The 20789-nt window shown below is 43.1% G+C and overlaps 1 protein-coding gene across 4 annotated transcripts in view; it reads left to right on the top strand.

Moving 5' to 3' along the window:
* Positions 1-20789, top strand: part of PDCD1LG2 (programmed cell death 1 ligand 2) — an 81528-nt gene that overhangs the window by 49387 nt on the left and 11352 nt on the right. For all 4 annotated transcript variants that reach the window (XM_049895849.1, XM_049895848.1, XM_049895851.1 and 1 more), the window contains 2 exons: positions 8412-8717; positions 18153-18422. In XM_049895849.1, coding sequence (XP_049751806.1) covers positions 8412-8717; positions 18153-18422 — 576 coding nt within the window. The remainder of the gene's footprint in view (positions 1-8411; positions 8718-18152; positions 18423-20789) is intronic.

Here is a 20789-nt window from a genome sequence, read left to right on the forward strand (position 1 = left end):
TGGAGAGTGAGGAGACAATGGTCAGAAGGATACTTGGCGGATGCCTTCACTCTAACACTTGTTGCAGATATTCTGCCAATTATTTGCAGATTCCTTTGAGTTTCTCTTTTAAAAAGCAACAGTAGCAGCCTATCGAACATTCACACCTTAATGTGGCTTACTTGAATTGAAAAATCTGATTCTTCTTAAAGTCTACATAAATAACAAACCTTGGGCTATGTATGTCTTTGGAAGTTGAAGAAAGGAGTTCTACTGGAGGGTGTGGGTGGCAAGAAGGAAGTAGCTCCAGAGTCTATTGGTCTCCTCAGGATGGTAGTTCAGACATTGCGGCTGAGCAGTCAGGACCACAAGTATGTCATTTTGGATGAACGCCAGGAGGTAAGAGAGGAAGACAGAGGTGGGGACAGGGGATTAGATCCTAGGTGATAGCAGCCCCAGCAGCTTGGGAAATCCTTCGATTGAGAAATAATGACTATTTTGGCACTGATAACCTTTTGAGAGCCTTGTCCTCTTTTCCAGGTAGTCCGAATCTGTTCTTTTCCCAATCACATTCCTGTCTCTCGGGCTGCCCAGTCTTGTCTGGGCCTAGAGACACAGAGACAGGGCCCTAGTTGGGGAAGAGCCCAATACTCTGCTGGCTCCAGTTCCTCGTGTTTTATAGGCAAACTATCCCCTAACTCTTAAGCCTTGGTTTGGTGGTGGTGTTAGTTGCCATGGCGGCCCTATGTGTGCTCTGTAGGATTTTCAAGGCTGCGACCTTTTGGGAGCAGATCACCAGGCCTGTCTTCCACGATGCCTCTGGGGGGGTTCAAACCACCAACCTTTCAGCTAGCAGTCCAGAGCTAAACCGTTTGTGCCACCCAGGGACTCCTGAGCCCTGACACCTACCTTATAGTTATAACTTTTCCAGGATGTCATAGGGTCATTCATTATATACTCTTTTTCATCTGGCTTCTTTCACTTAGCATAATAATACATTAGAGATTCATCCCTATTGTTGTATGTGTCAATAATTCATTCTTTCTTGTTGCTGAGTAGTATTCCATTGTATGTATATACTATATTTTGCTTATTCATTCCCCAGTTCAGGGACATTTGGATAGTTTCCAGTTTTTGGCAATTACAAATAAAGCTGCTATAAAAATCTTCATATAGGTTTTTGTGCGAACATACGTTTTTATTTCATTCGGGTAAATATCTAGGAGTGGAATTGCTGGGACATACGGTAAGGATATGTTTACCTTTATAGGGAACTGCTAAACTTTTCCAGAGAGGTTGTACCGTTTTTGCTTTCCAGCCAGAGATATCTGAGAGTTAAAGTTGTTCCACGTTTTCCCCGCACTTGGTATTGATATTTTTTTCAGTCACTTGAATAGATGACTTGGCATTTATCAAGCTGGAAGAACTGAAGAAAAAATTCAAGCCTCAAGTTGCAATATTGAAGGATTCTATGGGCAAAATATTGAACAACAAAAGCATCAAAAGAAGATGGAAGGAATACACAGAGTCACCGTACCAAAAAAACATTGGTTGATGTTCAACCATTTCAGAAAGTATCATATGATCAAGAATGATGGTATTGAAGGAAAAAGTCCAGACTTTACTGAAGGCACTGGTGAAAAACAAGGCTCCAGGAATTGATGGAATAGCAATTGAGATGTTCCAACAAATGGATGCAGTGCTGGAGGTGCTCAGTTATCTATGCCAAGAAATTTGGAAGACAGCTACCTGGCTAATCAACTGGAAGAGAGCCATATTTGTGCCCATTCCAAAGAAAAGTGATACAATAGAATATGGAAATTATCAAATAATGTCATTAATATCACACACAAGTAAAATTTTGCAGAAGATAATTCAAAAGTGGTTACAGCACTACATTGACCGGGAACTGCCAGAAATTCAAGCCAGATTCAGAAGAGGACGTGGAACCAGGGAAATCATTGCTGAGGTCAGATGGATTTTGGCTGAAAGCAGAGAATACCAGAAAAAATGTTTCCCTGTGTTTTATTGACTATGCAAAGGCATTTGACCTTGTGGGTCATAGCAAATTACGGATAACATTGCGAAGAATGGGAATTCCAGGACACGTCATTGTGCTTCTGAGGAACCTGTACATAGAACAAGAGGCAGTTGTTCGGCCAGAACAAGGGGATGCTGCATGGTTTAAAATCAGGAAAGGTGTGTGTAAGGGTTGTATCCTTTCACCGTACTTATTTAATCTGTGTGCTGAGCAAATGATTTGAGAAGCTGTGCTATATGAAGAAGAACAGGGCATCAGGACTGGAGGAAGACTCATTAACAATCTGCAATATGCAGATGATACAACCTTGCTTGCTGAAAATGAAGAGGACTTGAAGCACGAATGAAGATCAAAGACCACAGTCTTCAGTATGGATTCATACACAAAACAAAAATCCTCACAACTGGACCACTAAGCAACATCATGATAAACCAGGAAAATATTGAAGTTGTCAAGGATTTCATTTGACTTGGATCCACAATCAACACCCATGGAAGCAGCAGTCAAGAAATCAAATGACAGATTGCTTTGGGCAAATCTGCTGTAAAAGACCTCTTTAATGTGTTAAAAAGCAAAAATGTCACTTCGAGGACTAAGGTGCACCTGACCCAAGCCATGATATTTTTAATCGCCTCATATGCATGCAAAAGGTGGACGATGAATATGGAACACTGAAGAAGAATTGATGCCTTTGAATTATGATGTTAGTGAAGAATATTGAATATACCATGGACTGCCAGAATAAAAAATAAATCCGTCTTGGAAGAAGTATAGGCAGAATGTTCCTTAGAATCGAGGATGGCGAGACTTCGTCTTACATAATTTGGACGTGTTATCAGGAGGGACCAGTCCCTGGAGAAGGACACCATGCTTGGTAAAGTAGAGGGTCAGTGAAAATGAGGAAGACCCTTAAGGAGATGGATTGACACAGTGGCTGCAACGATGGGCTCAAGCATAGCAAAGACTGTGGAGATGGCGCAGGACTAGGCAGTGTTTCGTTCTGTTGTACATAGATAGGGTCACTGTAAGTTGGAACTGACTCGATGGCACCTAAGAACAACAACTTTCACCATTCAAGGTCCCTGGGTGTCAAAAAACGTTTGCTCTCAACTACTAACCTAAAGATTGACAGTTCGAACCCACCCAGCAGCACTGAGGAAGGAAAGGCTGCTATTTGTCTTTTGTAAACATGACATCCAAGAAAACCCTATGGAGCAGTTCTAGTCTGTCACGTATGGAGTTGGCATGAGCTGGAATCGACTCCACAGCAATGGGCTTTAGGTTTACTTGCCATCCGTATATCTTCTTTGGTGATGTGTATATTCAAATCATTTGATCATTTTTTATTGAGTTGTTTGTTCTCTTATTGTTACATGTTGAGAGTACTTTCAATATTCCGGATACAAATCCTTTATCAGATACGTGATTTGTGGATATTTTCTCAGTCTATGGCTTGTCTTTTCATTCTCTGAACAGTGTCTTTTACAGAGCCAAAATTTTAATTTAGATACAGTCCAATTTATCAGTTTTTTTTTTTTCTTTTATGGATTGTGCTTTTGGTGTCTTATCTAAGATCTCCTTTCCTAACCCAAGGTCTCAAAGATTTTCTCCTATATTTTCTTCTAAACATTTTCTAGTTATACATTTTACATTTAGGTTATGATCTCTTTTGCATTAATTTTTATATAAGATGTGAGGTATAAATCAAGGCTTATTATTATTATTATTTGGCATATGAATGTCCAATTGCTCCAACCTCATTAGTTGAAAAGCCTCTGCTTTCTTTATTTAATTGCCTTTGCACCTTTGTCAAAAATCAACTGCCATTATTTGTGTGGGTCTGCATCTGGACTCCATGTGTATATCCTTTCATTAATATCACATTGTCTTGGTTGTGGTAGCTTTATTGTCGTTCTTCTTGTTTTTTTTTTCTTATTTCAAAACCTAAGAACACCTTAGGAGGCCTGGTGGCACAGTGGTTAAGAGCTCAGCTGCTAACCAAAAGATGGGCAGTTTGAATCCACCAGCTGCTCCTTGGAAACACTATGGGGCAGTTCTCCTCTGTCCTATACAGTCGCTATGAGTCAGAATTGTCTGGACCTCAAACGGATTTTTGGTTTTTTTTTTTTGGTTTAAGGACATCTTGTAGCCCAGGTACATTTAAGGGGACAAACTTATTTTTGCACCTTGTCATGTCTTGGAGGATGTTTTATTGATGTTTCCTTCTCTCTTCATCCTCCAGAGATGGATGAAAACTGGGAAAGAGGTGGAGGCACATGGCCATGGTGACACTTGAAGTCATCCTGAGTTGAGGACTATACCCTGGGTCACTCACTCTGCCTAACTTTAGTCTCCAAAGCTACTTCTGCTGACCCTGAAGTATACAAAGCAGAAGGATTAGATTAGGGAAAGGATTTTTCAAAGAAGGGATGTGTGCAAGTAGTGAGAGCAGGATTCTGCCCTAAACCAAGACTTCAGTGTTTTCTGAAGAATGTGGCTGTGTAAAGCACCGGCCCCCACCGCCTTGCCCCCGTTTTTCAAGTACATTAGGTAGGAAGTCTGAAAAAAGGTTAAGCTTCTGTTTTTAAAAAATTATAAAATTAACTTAAAGAGGAAGCTATCTTGGGAGCTAATGCAAATGATTTGTGTTGCATTTCCTGGAGAGGTGGCAGGTGTTGACTCTCTGTGAGACCTGGCTGCAAATAAAATGCAAGCATTCTCAGGCTGCTCTGACTGGGCCAGAGAACTAGTATGTGTGGATTCTTCCTACTTTGGCCAAGTCCTTTGCCTCTTTAGTTAAGGGCTCCAGCTAAATACGAACACTTGTCTGCTAAACTTAGTAGTCATGGAAACTTTCTATTTTCTCCTTTCGTCTCATAACTTCAGAATTTCGATGCTAGGTTGTACCTTAGTTTAATAACCATGTAGCACATGAAATAGAGCACAAAGCAATGTCTTTCCCTTAGCATGAAGCTAAAAGGTATATCCATCGCATTCATCGATATAGTATATGCATGTGGAGTTAAGAGCACAGGCTTTGAAGACAGAGAGAAGGATTTCAATTCCAACTCCCCAGGTTATCACTCGTCGACCTTGGGGAAAGTTGTGTCATTTCTTTAAGCCTCAGCTTTCTCATCTGTAAGGAGCCCTGGTAATAAAGTGGTTAAGCACCTGGCTGCTAACCTAAAGGTTGGTGGTTCAAACCCGTCAGCCACTCCACAGGAGAAAGAAGTGGCAGTCTGCCTCCGTAAGATTAAAACGCCCAGTGCCATTGAGTCGATTCCGACTCATAGCAACTCTACAGGGTAGAGTTTCCAAGGAGCGCCTGGTAGATTTGAACTGCCGACCCTTTGGTTAGCAGCTGTAGCACTTAACCACTATGCCACCAGGGTTTCCTCCATAAGATTACAGCCTTGGAAACCTACGGGCAGTTCTACTATGTCTTATGAGTTGGAATCAACTCAGTGGCAGTAGATTTGGGAGGCTTTTGTCCTCATTTGTAAAATGCAGATATAACTACTACCTTGTAGGGTTGTAAGGAACATCAAATGAGATGATGTGTATAAGGGTTTTGAGTGTCTAGCTTATTCATTGTAAGTGCTTAATAAATGTTAACTATTACTCTAAACAAAACCAAACCCACTGCCATCGATTCTGACTCATAGCAGCCCTATAGGACAGAGCAGAGCTGCCCCATAGAGTTTCCAAGGCTGTAAACCTATATGGAAGCAGACTGCCACATCTTTCTCCTGCAGAGCAGCTGGTGGATTCTTCTCATTGAACTTTTGATTAGCAGCCGAGCACTTTAACCACTGAGCCAACAGGGCTGCACTATTACTGTACTTTCCAATAACAGTCCAAATGCAGACCAGCGTTATCTGCTTCTCCGATGTTAATGCGCATGTGAGTCACTGCAACCTTGTTAAAATGAGGATTCTGATTCACTAGTTCTAGAGCGAGGCCTATGACTCTGTGTTTCTAACTAGTGCCCAGGCGAAGCTGAGGTCTACTCTTCGAATGGCAAGATGGTAAAAGACGTACTATTAGCAAGTGCAATTGTTTTGTTTAACCAAAGGTTCTCAATACTGTCTGCACATTAGAAGCTCCCAAAGAACTTAAATTGATGCTAACCCCCCTTCCAAATAATTTCATTTTGAAGGATCTAAAGTGGGGCCTGGGCATTTTTTTTTTTTTTAAAGCCTACCAGGTTTCAAAAAAAAACCAGTTAAGCACTCGACCACCAGCGAAAATATTGACAGTTCAAACCCACTCAGAGGTGCCTTGGAAGACAGGCCTGGCTTTTGAAAGGTCACAGCCTAGAAAACCTTGTGGAGAGCACAGTTTTACTCTGCACACGTGGGGTCGCCAGGAGTCAGAATCGACTCAGCTGGTGTTAGGTGCCATTGAGTTGATTCTGACTCAGCGAGCCTATGTGCAACAGAACAAAACACTGCCTGGTCCTGTGCCATTCTCACAATCGTTGTTATGCTTGAGCCCATTGTTGCTGCCACTGTGGCAGTCCATCGCATTGAGGGTCTTCCTCTTTTTTACTGCCCCTCTACTTTACCAAGTATGATGTCCTTCTTCAGGGGTTGATCCCTCCTGATAACACGTCAAAAGTAGGAGAGACGAAGTCTCACCATCCTGGCTTTTAATGAGCATTCTGGCTGTACTGCTTCACCAACAATAGGTGATTCCTGTGTGCTCAAGACTGAGGAGCTCTGCCTGGTGCTTCTAACGTGCAGCCAGGGTTGAGAACAACCTCTTGACAAAATCGATAGTTTGAGAAAAGTCTTCTGATGTCCCTGGTAATTTACAACAAGTAAAAGAGTTTTAGGATTTCAGAAGTATATTGCATTTCCTAAACCCATCCTATATGGGAGAATCAAGCTCAAAAGGTATATTTGCATGTCCTAGCAGATGTAATTGGGGCAAAATTGGACCAAATAACAGTTAATCTGCTTAGTTATTCTGAGCTATGCAGCCACCTGATTCATGTTTTTGCTAATTCCCCTTCCGTCCTGTGGACGTCAGCGGACCTCTGGCTTTTACATGTGGTGACTAATGTCGCCTGTCTGATACATGCCTACAAAGTACGAAAGGAAGAGTGGAAAAGATGGCAGAAAATGGAGTTTTGTCAAAGGCCCAGACAGTAGACCGGGGAGTTCTGCTGTATGCTGTGGGGAGTTCCAGAGGAAGTTACAGGCATCCTGTTCTCATGCGAAGAAAGCCGAAGCATGCTCAATAAATTGCTAAGCAGATTCACTAGCATCTAGACCCAAAGTCTTCTACCTAATGCTTGCAGTGCCTCAGACTCGGCAACTAACCTTCTTTGCACACCTCATTTCTCTTCCCTGTTTCCTGTTTTATATAATAGAATATGAAGAGACAGCATGGGTGTAGTCGTAGAATTCTCACCTTTCACGTGACAGACCTGGGTTCTATTCCCAGTCAATGCCCCTCACGCGCAGCCACCAGCTGTCTATCAGTGGAGGTGTCTGCTGCTGTGATGCCACGACAGGTTTCATTGGAGCTTCCAGACGAAGATGGACTGGGAGGAAAGGCTCAGCACAGTGCCTGACACCAGTAGTTACTTACAAAATATTATATATACGATGTATATAACAGTTTTGAGTGTCTGGCTCATTGGAAGTACTTAATAAATATTAAGTACTTAACAATGGGCTTGCGTGATGTGGTCCTGATGCTGGTTGTGTGATCTTGGACAAGTTGCTTAACCTCTCTGTGCCATAGTTCCATTCTCCATAAAAAAGAAGATAACAGTATGCCACCTTTGCGGGTTTCCTGGGAAGACTGAGATAATGTATTAGCAGAGTCTAATATAGCCTAAGAACTCAAGAAAGGATAGCTTTACTATTACTATCACCGGCGTAGGAAGTGGTATTTGGTAGAGAAAGATGTCAATTAGTGCATATGGATTGACAAAAATGAACCTGAATAATAGGATGTGAAGGCAGTCAGGTAAAATGGTCTGGGACCTCAATGGTATGGAAGTCTTAGGAGAAAGACTGTTCTCACGTGGACAGGCTGCAGGGCCCCAGGGAATGAGGTAGAAGAGACCAGCAAGAGCAAGTTGTGCTTGGTCAGAAGATCTTGCTAGGACACCCAGGGATGGGCAGGCGGCAGGAAGCCACTCACCTGCACAAGTGGGAAATGTTTAGAGGAAAGAATTACCACAGAGCAATGCATCGAGAATCGCACTCTTGTCTGGACTCAGTGGGGCAAAGGAGAGAAAGCAGTCCAAAGTGATGCCCAGATAATGGCAGGGATCTCTTAGGAAACGAGGGTGGGTGGGTCTCCTCAGTCCCCACTCCGGACAGAACTGAAGTATAAAGGCAAACATAAGCAGAATGCCTTGTTTCCTTTTCAGCTTTTTTCACAGTGACTGTCCCCAAGGAACTGTACGTGGTAGATCATGGCAGCAACGTGACCCTGGAGTGTGATTTTGACACTGGAGATCCTGTTGAACTTGGAGCAATAACAGCTCATTTGCAAAAAATGGAAAATGACACATCCTCGCACAATGAAAGAGCCATTTTGCTGGAGGAGCAGCTGCCCCTGCATAAGGCCTTATTCTACATCCCCCAAGTCTGCATGAGCGATGCGGGGCAGTACCGCTGCTTGATCGTCTACAGGAACGCCTGGGACTACAAGTACCTGACTCTGAAAGTCAAAGGTGAGTGGTTTCAAGGACCGGAATCTATGCTGGCTTCTCCCAACGTGGGACCCATGTCAGCAGCAAGGGACAGAAACCCATTAGAGCTAGGAAACCCACTAAAGCAAAAACTGGGAGAATGGCTATAAGGAAGGAGACTGAGCTATCTTACCGAAAATAGGAACACTTGGTCAAAAATATTTTTTCATCTGAGCATGAAGCACCTGAGGTGAGGATAAATAGAGGTACCGGTACCAGTTGTCTTGAGTCCATTCCAACTCATGGTGACCCCATGTGTGTCAGAAAAGAACTGTGCTCCACAGGGTTTTCAATGGCTAATTTTTCAGAAGTAGATCATCAAGGTTTTCTTCCAACGTGCCTTAGGTGGACTTGAACCTCCAAGCTTTTGGTTAGCAGCCAAGCAGCCATAGGGGTTGTAGAAATCAAATGGGCTAGAGAAAGCCAGGAAAAATGAGTCCTTGCAAGGCAAGAGGGTGCCAAAAGATAAACTGCCTAATTCAGTCTTCCCAAGGAACAGCCTCACCTGATTATTAAGCTATCCTTTCAGAAATAGCTCCTCTGTTGTTGTTAGGTGCAATTAAGTCAGCTGTGACTCATAGCAACCCTTTGGACAACAGAATGAAACACTGCCCGGTCCTGCGCCACCTTCACAGTCGTTGCTATGTTTGAGCCCATTGTTGCAGCCGCTGTGTCAGTCCATCTCGTTGAGGGTCTTCCTCTTTTTCAATGCTTCTCTACTTTATCATTCATGATGTCTGTCCCCAGGGACTGGTTCTTCCTGATAACATGTCCAAAGTACATGGGATGAAGTCTTGCCATCCTTGCTTCTAAGGCGAATTCTGGCTGTTCTCTGTCAAAACAGTTTTTTCTCTGGCAGTCCATGGTATATTCAATATTCTTTGCCAACATCATAATTCAAAGGCATTAATTCTTCAGTCTTCCTTATTCATTGTCCAGTTTTTGCATGCATATGAGGCAATTGAAAATACCACAACTTGGGTCAGGCACGCCTTAGTCCTCAAAGTGACATCTTTGCTTTTTAACACTTTAAAGAGGTCTTTTACAGCAGATTTGCCCAATGCGACGTGCTGTTTGATTTCTTGACTGCTGCTTCCATGGGCACTAATTCCTCTAGTTAAGACTTTTCAAACCATAGTTTGCCATTCATTAATGACTTAAATCAATTTAGTGAGCAGTAACTAGCTGGGTGTTTGTTTATTCCAGTAAAATAAACAGAATAGGATAGGATAGAATGTAATAGAAAATATCCTAGGGTATCACGTAGTAAAAGTGAGTATTGCTTTCTGAAACTTTTGTTTCAGAGGAGTGTGTGTGTGTGTGTTGGGATCTTGGCATAAAATGTCTCCTCTTACTGTAGGTCATAGTGTAAAACATCTGGAGAACACTGCCCTAATCTAAGCCCCATCTGCTGCAGGCAAACTATGAGGCACAGAGAAGCGAAGTGGATTGCCCAACCAGAAAACAAAAACAAAAACAAACACATGGAGCCCATTCCAACTCATGGTGACCTTATATGACAGAGTAGAACTGCTCCATAGGGTTTTCTTAGCTATAATCTTTATGGAAGCAGATCACCAGGCCTTTCTTCCATGGGGACACTAGGTGTGTTTGAACCTCCAACCTTTAGGTTAGTAGTCTAGTGCAAACCATTTGTGTCACCCAGCGACTTTTGGATTGCTCAAGAGCACCCCATTAAGTAGTACTGTGCCCATTCCTTTAGGTTCAGGGCTCTCTACCTCTCCGCCACAACATTAGCCAGGAACCTAAATCTGAAGAGAACCTTCGCAGTCTTGTGTGTCCTGACAAAGACCGCTTTGGGAAAGACAGTGTAACAACTGTGAAAGAAAGGATTTAGATCTGTTCATTGGCTTTTATTTTCCAGGTTTCATTGACTGTTCTGAGTTAAACTATGTCAGTGTTTCTCTGCCCTCACCCCACCTACTCATTAACCTAACTCCCCTGTTAAGGATAAGTATAATCATGCCCATTTTATAAATGAAAAAACTGAGAACTCAGAGAGATCCTGTAACCAGCCTTTGGCTTAAGCCTTGTCAAACTTTTGGGCCTCCAAAGCCCATGATCTTAACTACCATGTTTTCCGTATGTTCTTTTACTAAACCAGACAAGCACCAATAGGTGGAAGTTACAAAGAGGCAAAATTTCATTTGGCACAAGGATGAAAGTTTAACTTTCTTGTTGTGTAATCATGGCGAAGTCTACCTCTGGAAGTAGCAGCTCCCATTCATGGATGTATGTAACCAAAAATTAGTTATCTAGCAGGTTATTAATATTAGAAAACAAGCATTACTAAAGATAAAGAGGGACATTTCATAATGACGAAAGGGTCAATTCTACAGGAAGACATAACAATCTTAAATCTGTGGGCATCTAACAGCATAGTTTCAAAATACATAAAACAAAAACTGACAGACCTAAAAGGAGAAGTACACAATCCTATTCGGACATTTCAATCTACCTCTATTAGTAATTGATTGAAAAAAAAAATTAAATAAGAAAATAGAAGATCTGAACAACACAATTAGTCAATCTGACCTAATAGACATATATAGAACTTAAGCCCAACAATTGCAGACCACACATTATACTCAAGTACACACAGGACGTTCGTCAAGATAGTTATCTAGCAGCGATGCTGTAGAAGATAGTTCTTATTAAGTAGGAAGTTGGAGAAGTTGAATTTTAAGATCACATCCACTTCTGAAATTCTAAAATTTGCTCATCTTTTCCTAAGAATATCAGCCTCAGTTCATCTTCCCCACTGATCATGTTGCCTTTTCAGCTACTTCCCAAATGAGAAAGAGGCTATGGAGGTGCTTTGATATTGTATAAACATATTTCTACAATTTATAAATTAAATTTATAATTATAAACATATTTGATATTGTATAAACATGTGTGTAGCATCGTATAACATGTAGAGTGTGGGGTCTATCCTTCCCCAAATCTTGCCGATTCTTTAAGGCTAACATCTCTCCCGTCTGCTCCCTCATTTTCATATCCCAAGTCAAAGCCTCAGCCCAGCTCCTGATTCCTGGGCCTCCCACCTCTCAAGTTACCTCTTGTCACTGCCTTCGAGGCCAGCTTCTTACCCTGAGCCACCCTGCAGGAGTAGGCCAGACCCTCGTCCACAACACACTGTCCCAATGAATCCATTTATTCTACTTCATCCTCAGAATGACCTGAGAGAGCTTACCAAAATATAACATAATAGAATGAGCTGATTAGAAGAGAACATCAAACTAAGAGAAAATAAATATAGATATTCAAAATAAAACTAGAGATATGTTATTGTTGTTGCTGTTGTTGTCAGTAGCTGTTGAGTCAATTTCAACTCATGTCAACCCCATGTGTGCAGAGTAAAACTGCTCAATAGGGTTTTCAAGCCTGTGACCTTTTGGAAGCAGATCACCAGGTCTGTTTTCCAAGGCACCTCTAGGTGGGTTCAAACCACCAATCTTTTGGCTAGTAGCCGAGTGCTTAACCAGGGACTTCAGATGTTTAATTGCTAGAAATAGGCCAAAATTAAGCTCCATGGAGACTAGTGAGTCCATCCAGGTCAAGCCTTTCAGTAGGCTGCTTTAGAACCTGATTCTCTTCATCTTCTACTACTCCGGGTGCTTCAAAACCCAAAAAGCCAAACCCACTGCTGTCAAGTTGACTCCAACTCATACAGGCCTTATAGGACAGAGTAGAACTGCCCATAGGATTTCTGAGGCTGTAGTCTTTACAGAAGCAAACTGCCACATTTTTTCTCATGGAGCAGCTAGTAGATTCCAACAGCAGCTGAGCGCTTTAACCGCTGTGCCACCAGAGCTCCTTTCTAAGTCTCCCAGGAAAGCCTATTCTTCCTGTTTATGCTGCTCCATCCTCAGACCTCTGCTGCTAGACAGAGAATCATTCTCTTTGGGTGACCCTGCGCAGAATGCAGAACTGTAGGAGAGAAGGGCATGTGTCAGGTCCCCAACGCTGAAACCCACCTGTTTCCTCATCGACAAAGCGTGGATATAAATTGTACCTACCTCATGGGGTCTTTGTGTAGTTTCAATGAGACGATGTATGTGTTAGGTGAAGAATATTGAATATATCATGGACTGCCAGAATGAACAAATAAGTCTTAGGAGAAATACAACCAGAATACTCCTTAGAAGCGAGGGTGGTGAGGCTTCAGTTCACTTGCTTTGAACACATCATCAGGAAAGACCAATCACTAGAAAAGGATATCATGGTTAGTAAAGTACAAGGTCATCGAAAACGAGGGAAACCCTCAATGAGATGGGTTGACGCCATAGCCACAATAAGTGGCTCAAGCATAGCAACGATCATGAAGATGGCACAGGACTAGCCAATGTTACATTCTGTTATATACAAGGTCACCATGAGTTGGAGCCAACTCAGTGGCAACTAACAACAAGAACAGCATGCGTTAAGGACCTGGAGTCAGGTTTGGAGCCACTTACCCCTGCTCCTCTCCAAGTTCTTGACTAAATGCTCTATACATATAAGAATCAACAGCCAGATGGAAAATGGGCCTCATTTTTTATTAATATTAGGGTGAACACATGCTTCCTGTTTTTCCTCTTTGCTGGAGAACACGGCTTAGAACACGGAGCATCTTGCTTCTTGCTCCCTCATTATCAGTCTAAGAGTTCAGGTTTGCAGATCAGACCCCAAGCTCACTGTCTTAGTCATCTAGTGCTGCTGTAACAGAAATACCACAAGTGTATAGCTTTAACAAACAGAAGTTTATTCTCTCACAGTCTAGGAGGCTAGAAGTCTGAATTCAGGGTGCCAGCTCCAGGGAAAGGCTTTCTCTCTCTGTTGGCTCTGGGGAAGGTCCTTGTCATCAATCTTCCCTGGTCGAGGAGCTTCTCGACACAGAGACCCTGGGTCCAAAGGATGTGTTATTCTGGCTCTTGTTTCTTGGTGGTATGAGGTCTCCATGTCTCTCTGCTCACTTCTGTCATTTATATCTCAAAAGAGATTAACTTAAGACACAACCTAATCTTATAGATTAAGTCTTGCCTCATTAACATAACTTCTTCTAATCCTGCCTTATTGACATCATAGAAGTAGGATTTACAACACAAAGGAAAATCACATCAGATGACAAAATGGTGGACAATCACACAATACTGGGAATCATGGACTAGCCAAGTTGACATACGTTTTTGGGGGGACACAATTCAATCCATAACACTCACTCATACACCCAGCTTCAAGGATAAGAAAATCTGCCTGACTCGCCTAGCCCCTAGAAGAAGCTGGAATACTGTGAGCTAGGAAGATATCCCCCCAAGTGTCTGTCAGTTTATCATACTGTGGGGGCTTCCGTGTTGCTGTGAAGCTGGAAGTTATGCCACTGGTATTCAGATACCAGCAGGGCCACCCCTGGAGGACAGGTTTCAGCTGAGCTTCCAGACTAAGACACACTAGGAAGAAGGACCCCGCAGTCTACTTCTGAAAAGCATTAGCCAGTGAAAACCTTATGAATAGAAGTGGAACATTGTCTGATTTAGTGCTGGAACATGAGCCCCCCAGGTTGGAAGGCACTGAAAAGATGACTGGGGAAGAGCTGCCTCCATGACGTGGATGGAGTAAAGCTTTCGGGACCTTCATTTTTTGATGTGGCACGACACGAAATGAGAAGAAACAGCTGCAAACAGCCATTAATAATCAGAACCTGGAATGTACGAAGTATGAATCTAGGAAAATTGGAAGAACACGCTTGACATTTCTCAAGCTGAAAGAATTGAAGAAAAAATTCAAGCCCTGAGTTGCAATAGTGAAGGATTCCATGGGGAAAATATTAAACGGCGCAGGAAGTATCAAAAGAAGATGGAAAGAATACACAGAGTCATTATACCAAAAAGAATTAGTCGATGTTCAACCATTTCAAGAGGTGGGGTATGATCCGATGGTACTGAAGGAAGAAGTCCAAGCTGCTCTGAAGGCATTGGTGAAAAATAAGGCTCCAGGAATTGATGGAATATCAACTGAGATGTTTCAACAAACAGATGTAGCGCTGGAGGTGCTCACTTGTCTATGCCAAGAAATATGGAAGACAGCTTCCTGGCCAACTGACTGGAAGATATCCATATTTATGCCTATTCCCAAGAAAGGTGATCCAACCGAACTTGGAAATTATAGAACAATATCGTTAATATCACACGCAAGCAAAATTTTGCTGAAGATCATTCAAAAACGGCTGCAGCAGTATACCGACAGGGAACTGCCAGAAATTCAGGGCGGTTTCAGAAGAGGACGTGGAACCAGGGATATCATTGCTGATGTCAGATGGATCCTGGCTGAAAGCAGAGAATACCAGAAGGATGTTTACCTGTGTTTTATTGATTATGCAAAGGCATTCAGCTGTGTGGATTGTAACAAACTATGGATAACATTGCAAAGAATGGGAATTCCAGAACACTTAATTGTGCTCAAGAGGAACCCTTACATAGATCGAGGCAGTTGTTCGGACAGAACAAGGGGATACTGATTGGTTTAAAGTCAGGAAAGGTGTGTGTCAGGGTTGTATTCTTTCACCATACCTATTCAATCTGTATGCTGAGCAAATAATCTGAGAAGCTGGACTATATGAAGAAGAACAGGGCATCAGGATTGGAGGAAGACTCATTATCAACCCGTGTTATGCAGATGACACAACCTTGCTTGCTGAAAGCGAAGAGGATTTGAAGCACTTACTAATGAAGATCAAGGACCACAGCCTTCAGTATGGATTGCACCTCAACATAAAGAAAACAAAAATCCTCACAACTGGACCAATGAGCAACATCATGATAAATGGAGAAAAGATTGAAGTTGTCAAGGGTTTCATTTTACTTGGATCCACAATCAACAGCCATGGAAGCAGTAGTCAAGAAATCAAAAGACGCATTGCATTGGGTAAGTCTGCTGCAAAGGACCTCTTTGAAGTTTTGAAGAACAAAGGTGTCACCTTGAAGACTAAGGTGCACCTGACCCAAGCCATGGTATTTTCAATCGCGTCATATGCATGTGAAAGCTGGACAGTGAATAAGGAAGACCGAAGAAGAATTGACAACTTTGAATTGTGGTATTGGTGAAGAATATTGAATATACCATGGACTGCCAACAGAATGAACAAATCTGTCTGGGAAGAAGTACAACCAGAATGCACCTTAGAAGCAAGGATGGCGAGACTGTGTCTTACATACTTTGGACATGTTGTCCAGAGGAATCAGTCCCTGGAGAAGGACATCATGCTTGGCAGAGTACAGGGTCAGCAGAAAAGAGGAAGAGCCTCAACGAGGTGGATTGACACAGTGGCAGCAACAGTGAGCTCAAGCATCACAACGATTGTAAGGATGGCGCAGGACTGGGCAGCGTTTCGTTCTGTTGTGCCTGGGGTCGCTATGAGTCGGAACTGACTCGATGGCACCTAACAACAACAACAGGAAGATATCGGCAGCAGTGGTGGTTCAGTAGTAGAATTCTCACCTTCCATACAGGAGACACGGGTTTGATTCCCAGCCAATGCACCTCATTCACTGCCAACACCTGTCTGTCAGCAGAAGCTTGTGTGTTGCTACGATACTAAACAGGTTTCAGCAGAGCTTCGAAACCAAGATGGAATCGGAAGAAAGACCTGTGATCTACTTCCGAAAATCATTCAGTGAAAACCCTACGGGTCACAACAGTCTGAGCTGCAACTGACCATGGGGGTGGCACGGGTCCAGGCCTAGTTTCATTCTGTTGTGCATGGGGACACCATGAGCCAGGGGCTGATTTGAAGGCAGCTCACAACAATAACAACAAAGGAAGACATCAGAGCCTGTGAGGCAGGCGGGCAGGCCTAGCTGGGGAAGCTTACCCCATGGAGACCAGAACTTCAGAGTAGGCTGCAGGGTCCACAGATTATACATCGGGGTGCAGTTACCCTGCTGCCTAATGAACTGTTACCTAGTGAGTGTCTCTGCTATAACCAATCAAATTAGGGAGTCCTAGTGATGCAGTGGCTAAAGAGCATGGCTGCTAATCAAAAGGTTGGCAGTTCGGATCTACTAGTCACTCCTTGGGAACCCTATGGGGCAGTTCTACTCTGTCCTGTAGGGTTGCTATGAGTTGGAATCAACTTGACCGGCAACAGGTTTGGTTTTCTGTTTGTTTGTTTGTTTGTTTGTTTGTTTTAACATATGGACACACAACAAGGGAGGGGGGCCGAGGGGCAAACATTTCAGAGCAGGACATGAACAGCTCTTCCTCATCCATGGTATGTAAAAGCTCAAAGCTCAGCACATGGAAAGCACTTAATAAATCACACATATTTGAAGTTTTCCACATGGCTGTTATTATTTCAATGCAAAGTTACTTTTCAAAATGTTTATATACATTTATACGCCTCTCAACAATTTTAGAAAAAAATAGTTTCATTATACCCATGCCATATATATTTTTTTCCTTCCCAAAGATTTTTATTGAAATTCTATTTCTTAAAGAAACATTTCCTACCTGATCAAAGTCAGTGTTCATTCCGTCTTCCTCTTCCAACAGGTTACTTTCCACACTCCCTGGTATCTGCATATAGTGTTAATGCTTGAGTTATTTTTAGCTATTATCTCAGATAATTGGACAATTTGTCCTTGTGTAATCCCGTTGCTCTCAATATCATCTGTGTCCATTTAGATCTCAGTTTTCTAGAGGGCAGGGAGCTATAATGATTAGTTCACTCAGGATATACCACACAGACATGTGTGTGCAGACATGCATGTGTGTGCATGAACCATGTACATGTGTGCACACACGTGTGTATGTGTCAGGCAGAAGAAATACATAATAATTACACCCAACTCCTGACTAGCGATAGATTTATTATCTAGGTCTTTATTTTTTCTCCTCTTGACATCAAAGAGAACAGTGGAAAGGGGGAAGTAGAAAGTCAATTTTCTCCTGAAGACGTTTGAAAAAGCACCAACTAAGTGAGATTTGGGGTTATTTTGTGATTTTATTTACCCCCCCCAACCCACAGTTGTGAGAGAATTTCCAGTCCTACAGGAAGCCACATGTTGCAGTGACTTAGAGCACTGCTGAGATTTGGAATCAGACTTTCACTGCTCAAATATTGGCTCCACCACTTATGAGCCATGTGACTGTAGGCAAAATACTCAACCTCTCTAGCTCCAGTTACCTCCAACAAAAAATGGGACTAGCAACAAATGCCTTCTTTGTTGTATTATAAGAATTAAGAGTTCAATATATATAACATAGCATGATATCTGGCACTGGGAAAGTATTTGATATATGAAAATCATTATTACTTAATATTGAAAATGATCATTTTATTCATTTCACATGGCACTGAATACAGAGTTCTACAAGAATCGGAAAAGGCTTGTTTCTTTTTCTTCTATTGTCCAGCTTCCTACAATAAAATAAACACTCAGGTCCTTAAGGTCCCAGGAACAGGTGAGGTGGAGCTCACCTGCCAGGCCGAAGGGTATCCCCTAGCAGAAGTTTCCTGGCCAAACGTCAGCGTTCCTGCCAACACCAGCCACATGAAGACCCCTGAGAACCTCTACCGGGTCACCAGTGTTCTGCGCTTAAAGCCACAACTTGGCCAAAACTTCAGCTGTGTGTTCTGGAATGAGAACATGAAGGAACGTACGTCGGCTATCATTGATCCTCAAGGTAACATCTGCCCACTTCTTGGCTCCATCTGCCAGGGCCCAGGCAGGAAGGAGATGTACAGTCAAAATGGGTAACTGGAGGAGAATGCAATGAAGGTCTGAGCAGAGGTTAGAGAAACCAACAAAGGCTAGTGCAGGACCCTGGGCTTCAGCAGTGGGGGAGCAATTCCCAGTGTTGGAGTGAGTGGTCACTGGGACCAGGAGAGGCAGCTAGGGGCAGCCATGGTCTGCAGGAGAAGGAGGCTACAGCTGCAGGAACTACACAGGGTGGAAGCTGGCTGCATGAATACCCCAACCTCATTCTCCTCTCCCCCTCCAATCTCCTGCTGGTGCTTCCATAGTGAGTTCAAGGGAATTTGGGGCTAATCAAGAAAGAGATACGACCATGAGATAGCAGTTTTGAGGCCTATGCATTGGCAGCCACACGCAGGGGGTGGTCCCCCACAGCAGGAGGCCTTCCAGGGGCAAGCAACACAGGCAGCCAGCAAATGGGAGGAAGGTTTGAAAACCCAGAGGAAGAGAAGGTGGGGAGCTTACGTGTCCTTATACAGTGTCCTTTTGCAGCAAGGTAGGCAGTCTCTGGGTCACAGAGCTCTGGAGATCCCAGCACCTTGTTGTGGTTAGTTGTCATGGAGTTGGCAACAATTCACGATGACTTTAGGTACATCAGAATAAAACATTGTCTGGTCCTGGGCCATCTTCACAATCATTGGTATGCTTCAGTCCATCATTGTGGCCACTGGGTATTTTGAGTGCTCTCCAACCAACGTCGCATCTTCCAGCACTGTATCAGGCAGTTTTCTGCTGTGAGCCATAGCGTTTTCAACAGCTAAGTTTTGGAAGTAGATTGCCAGGCCTTTCTTCCCAATCTGTCTTAGTCTGGAAGCTCTGCTGAAACCTGTCCACTATGGGTGACCCTACTGGTATTTGAAATACTGGTGGCATAACTGCCAGCATCACAGCAACACGCCAGCCAGCACAGTACAACAAACTGACAGACCAGTGGTGGAGAAGCACCTTAGGGTCCTTACATCTAAAGAGTTTTATCTTATTGGAGGCTAGCAGATGTTTGGCACAGTTTTGCAAGATATGTGAAATAGGCAGGCTCTTGACTAGAAATTTGCTTATTTGGGCTATTTTAAAAATAATTGTACAAATTTGTGTTTGGCAGCAGCAGGCTAAGGAATCTCTGCTTGCTATGAAGAAACAACTTGAGGTCAATACACAGAGGGCTACCTTTGCCTTATTTATATAACAGCCTCCCATTGGCTGAACCCAATGGGAAGTCAGAGGGTAAGGGGCCCACTGATTGATCGGGTAAAGGTCAGCTTCTCAGGGCTGGGAGAGGAGAGTGTGGGTCTGCAGAGGCAAACAGGAAATGGCCAGCACAACACTAACTACCCCAGGCAGGAGCTGACTACAAGTTTGACTGCACAGTACCATGAGTCAGCAGGAGCGCTGGTGGTACAGTGGTTAACTGTTCAGCTGCTAACCAAGAAGTCGGCAGTTCAAATCCACCAGCCGTTCCTTGGAAACCATAGGGGGCAGCTCTACTCTGTCCTATGAGTCGGAATCGACTTGATGGCAGTGGCTTTTGTTTTTTGGTTTTGTGAGTCAGCAGGATGAATGTTTCTCTGCTGGTCTTGCAGTTAGTCAGCTGGTTTGGGGTGTTGCCAGACAGGCTGGCCTCTTACAGAAAGCTCCAGAGGCTCAGCTAGCTGTACTGGATGTTTTTTGAAGTATATCCTGTGCTTTCGAGCTTTATACATAAAACACCAGCAAAATGTCAAACAATTCTGGGGAACTGGCAACTGTTTATTTCCCAAACAAGGACATTTTATAAAAAACAGTCAACATCTAGTATAATAATCATTCCAGAAGAGACGGGTCATTTTATTACGAAATGTATAAATTTCCTATGGCTGCTGTAATAAGTTACCATAAACTTAGTATCTCCAAACAACACAAATTTATTATCTTACAGTTCTGGAGATCAAAAGTCGAAAATGGGTTTCACTGGGCTCAAGTCAAGGTGTCAGCAGGGTTGCATCCCTTCTTGAGGCTCTAGGCGAGGCTCTGTCTCCTTGCCTTTCCCAGCTTCTAGACGCCACCTGCATTGCTGGGTTCCCCACCCCATCCCCATCTTTAAAGCCAAGAATGTCATCACTTGGACCTCTGTTTCTGTCATTACGTCTCTTTCTCTGACTATCCTACCTCCCTCTTCCATCTTTTGAGGACCTCTCTGGTTATATTACTCCTCGCCCCCCAGGATAATGCAGAATATTCTCTCCATTTTAAGATCACTAATTTAATCACATCCGCAAAATCCCTTTTGCCATGTAAGGCGACACAGTCACAAGCTCCAGTG

This window comes from Elephas maximus, chromosome 9 (assembly GCF_024166365.1).
Source record: "Elephas maximus indicus isolate mEleMax1 chromosome 9, mEleMax1 primary haplotype, whole genome shotgun sequence".
In the NCBI taxonomy this organism is placed as follows: Eukaryota; Metazoa; Chordata; class Mammalia; order Proboscidea; family Elephantidae; genus Elephas; species Elephas maximus.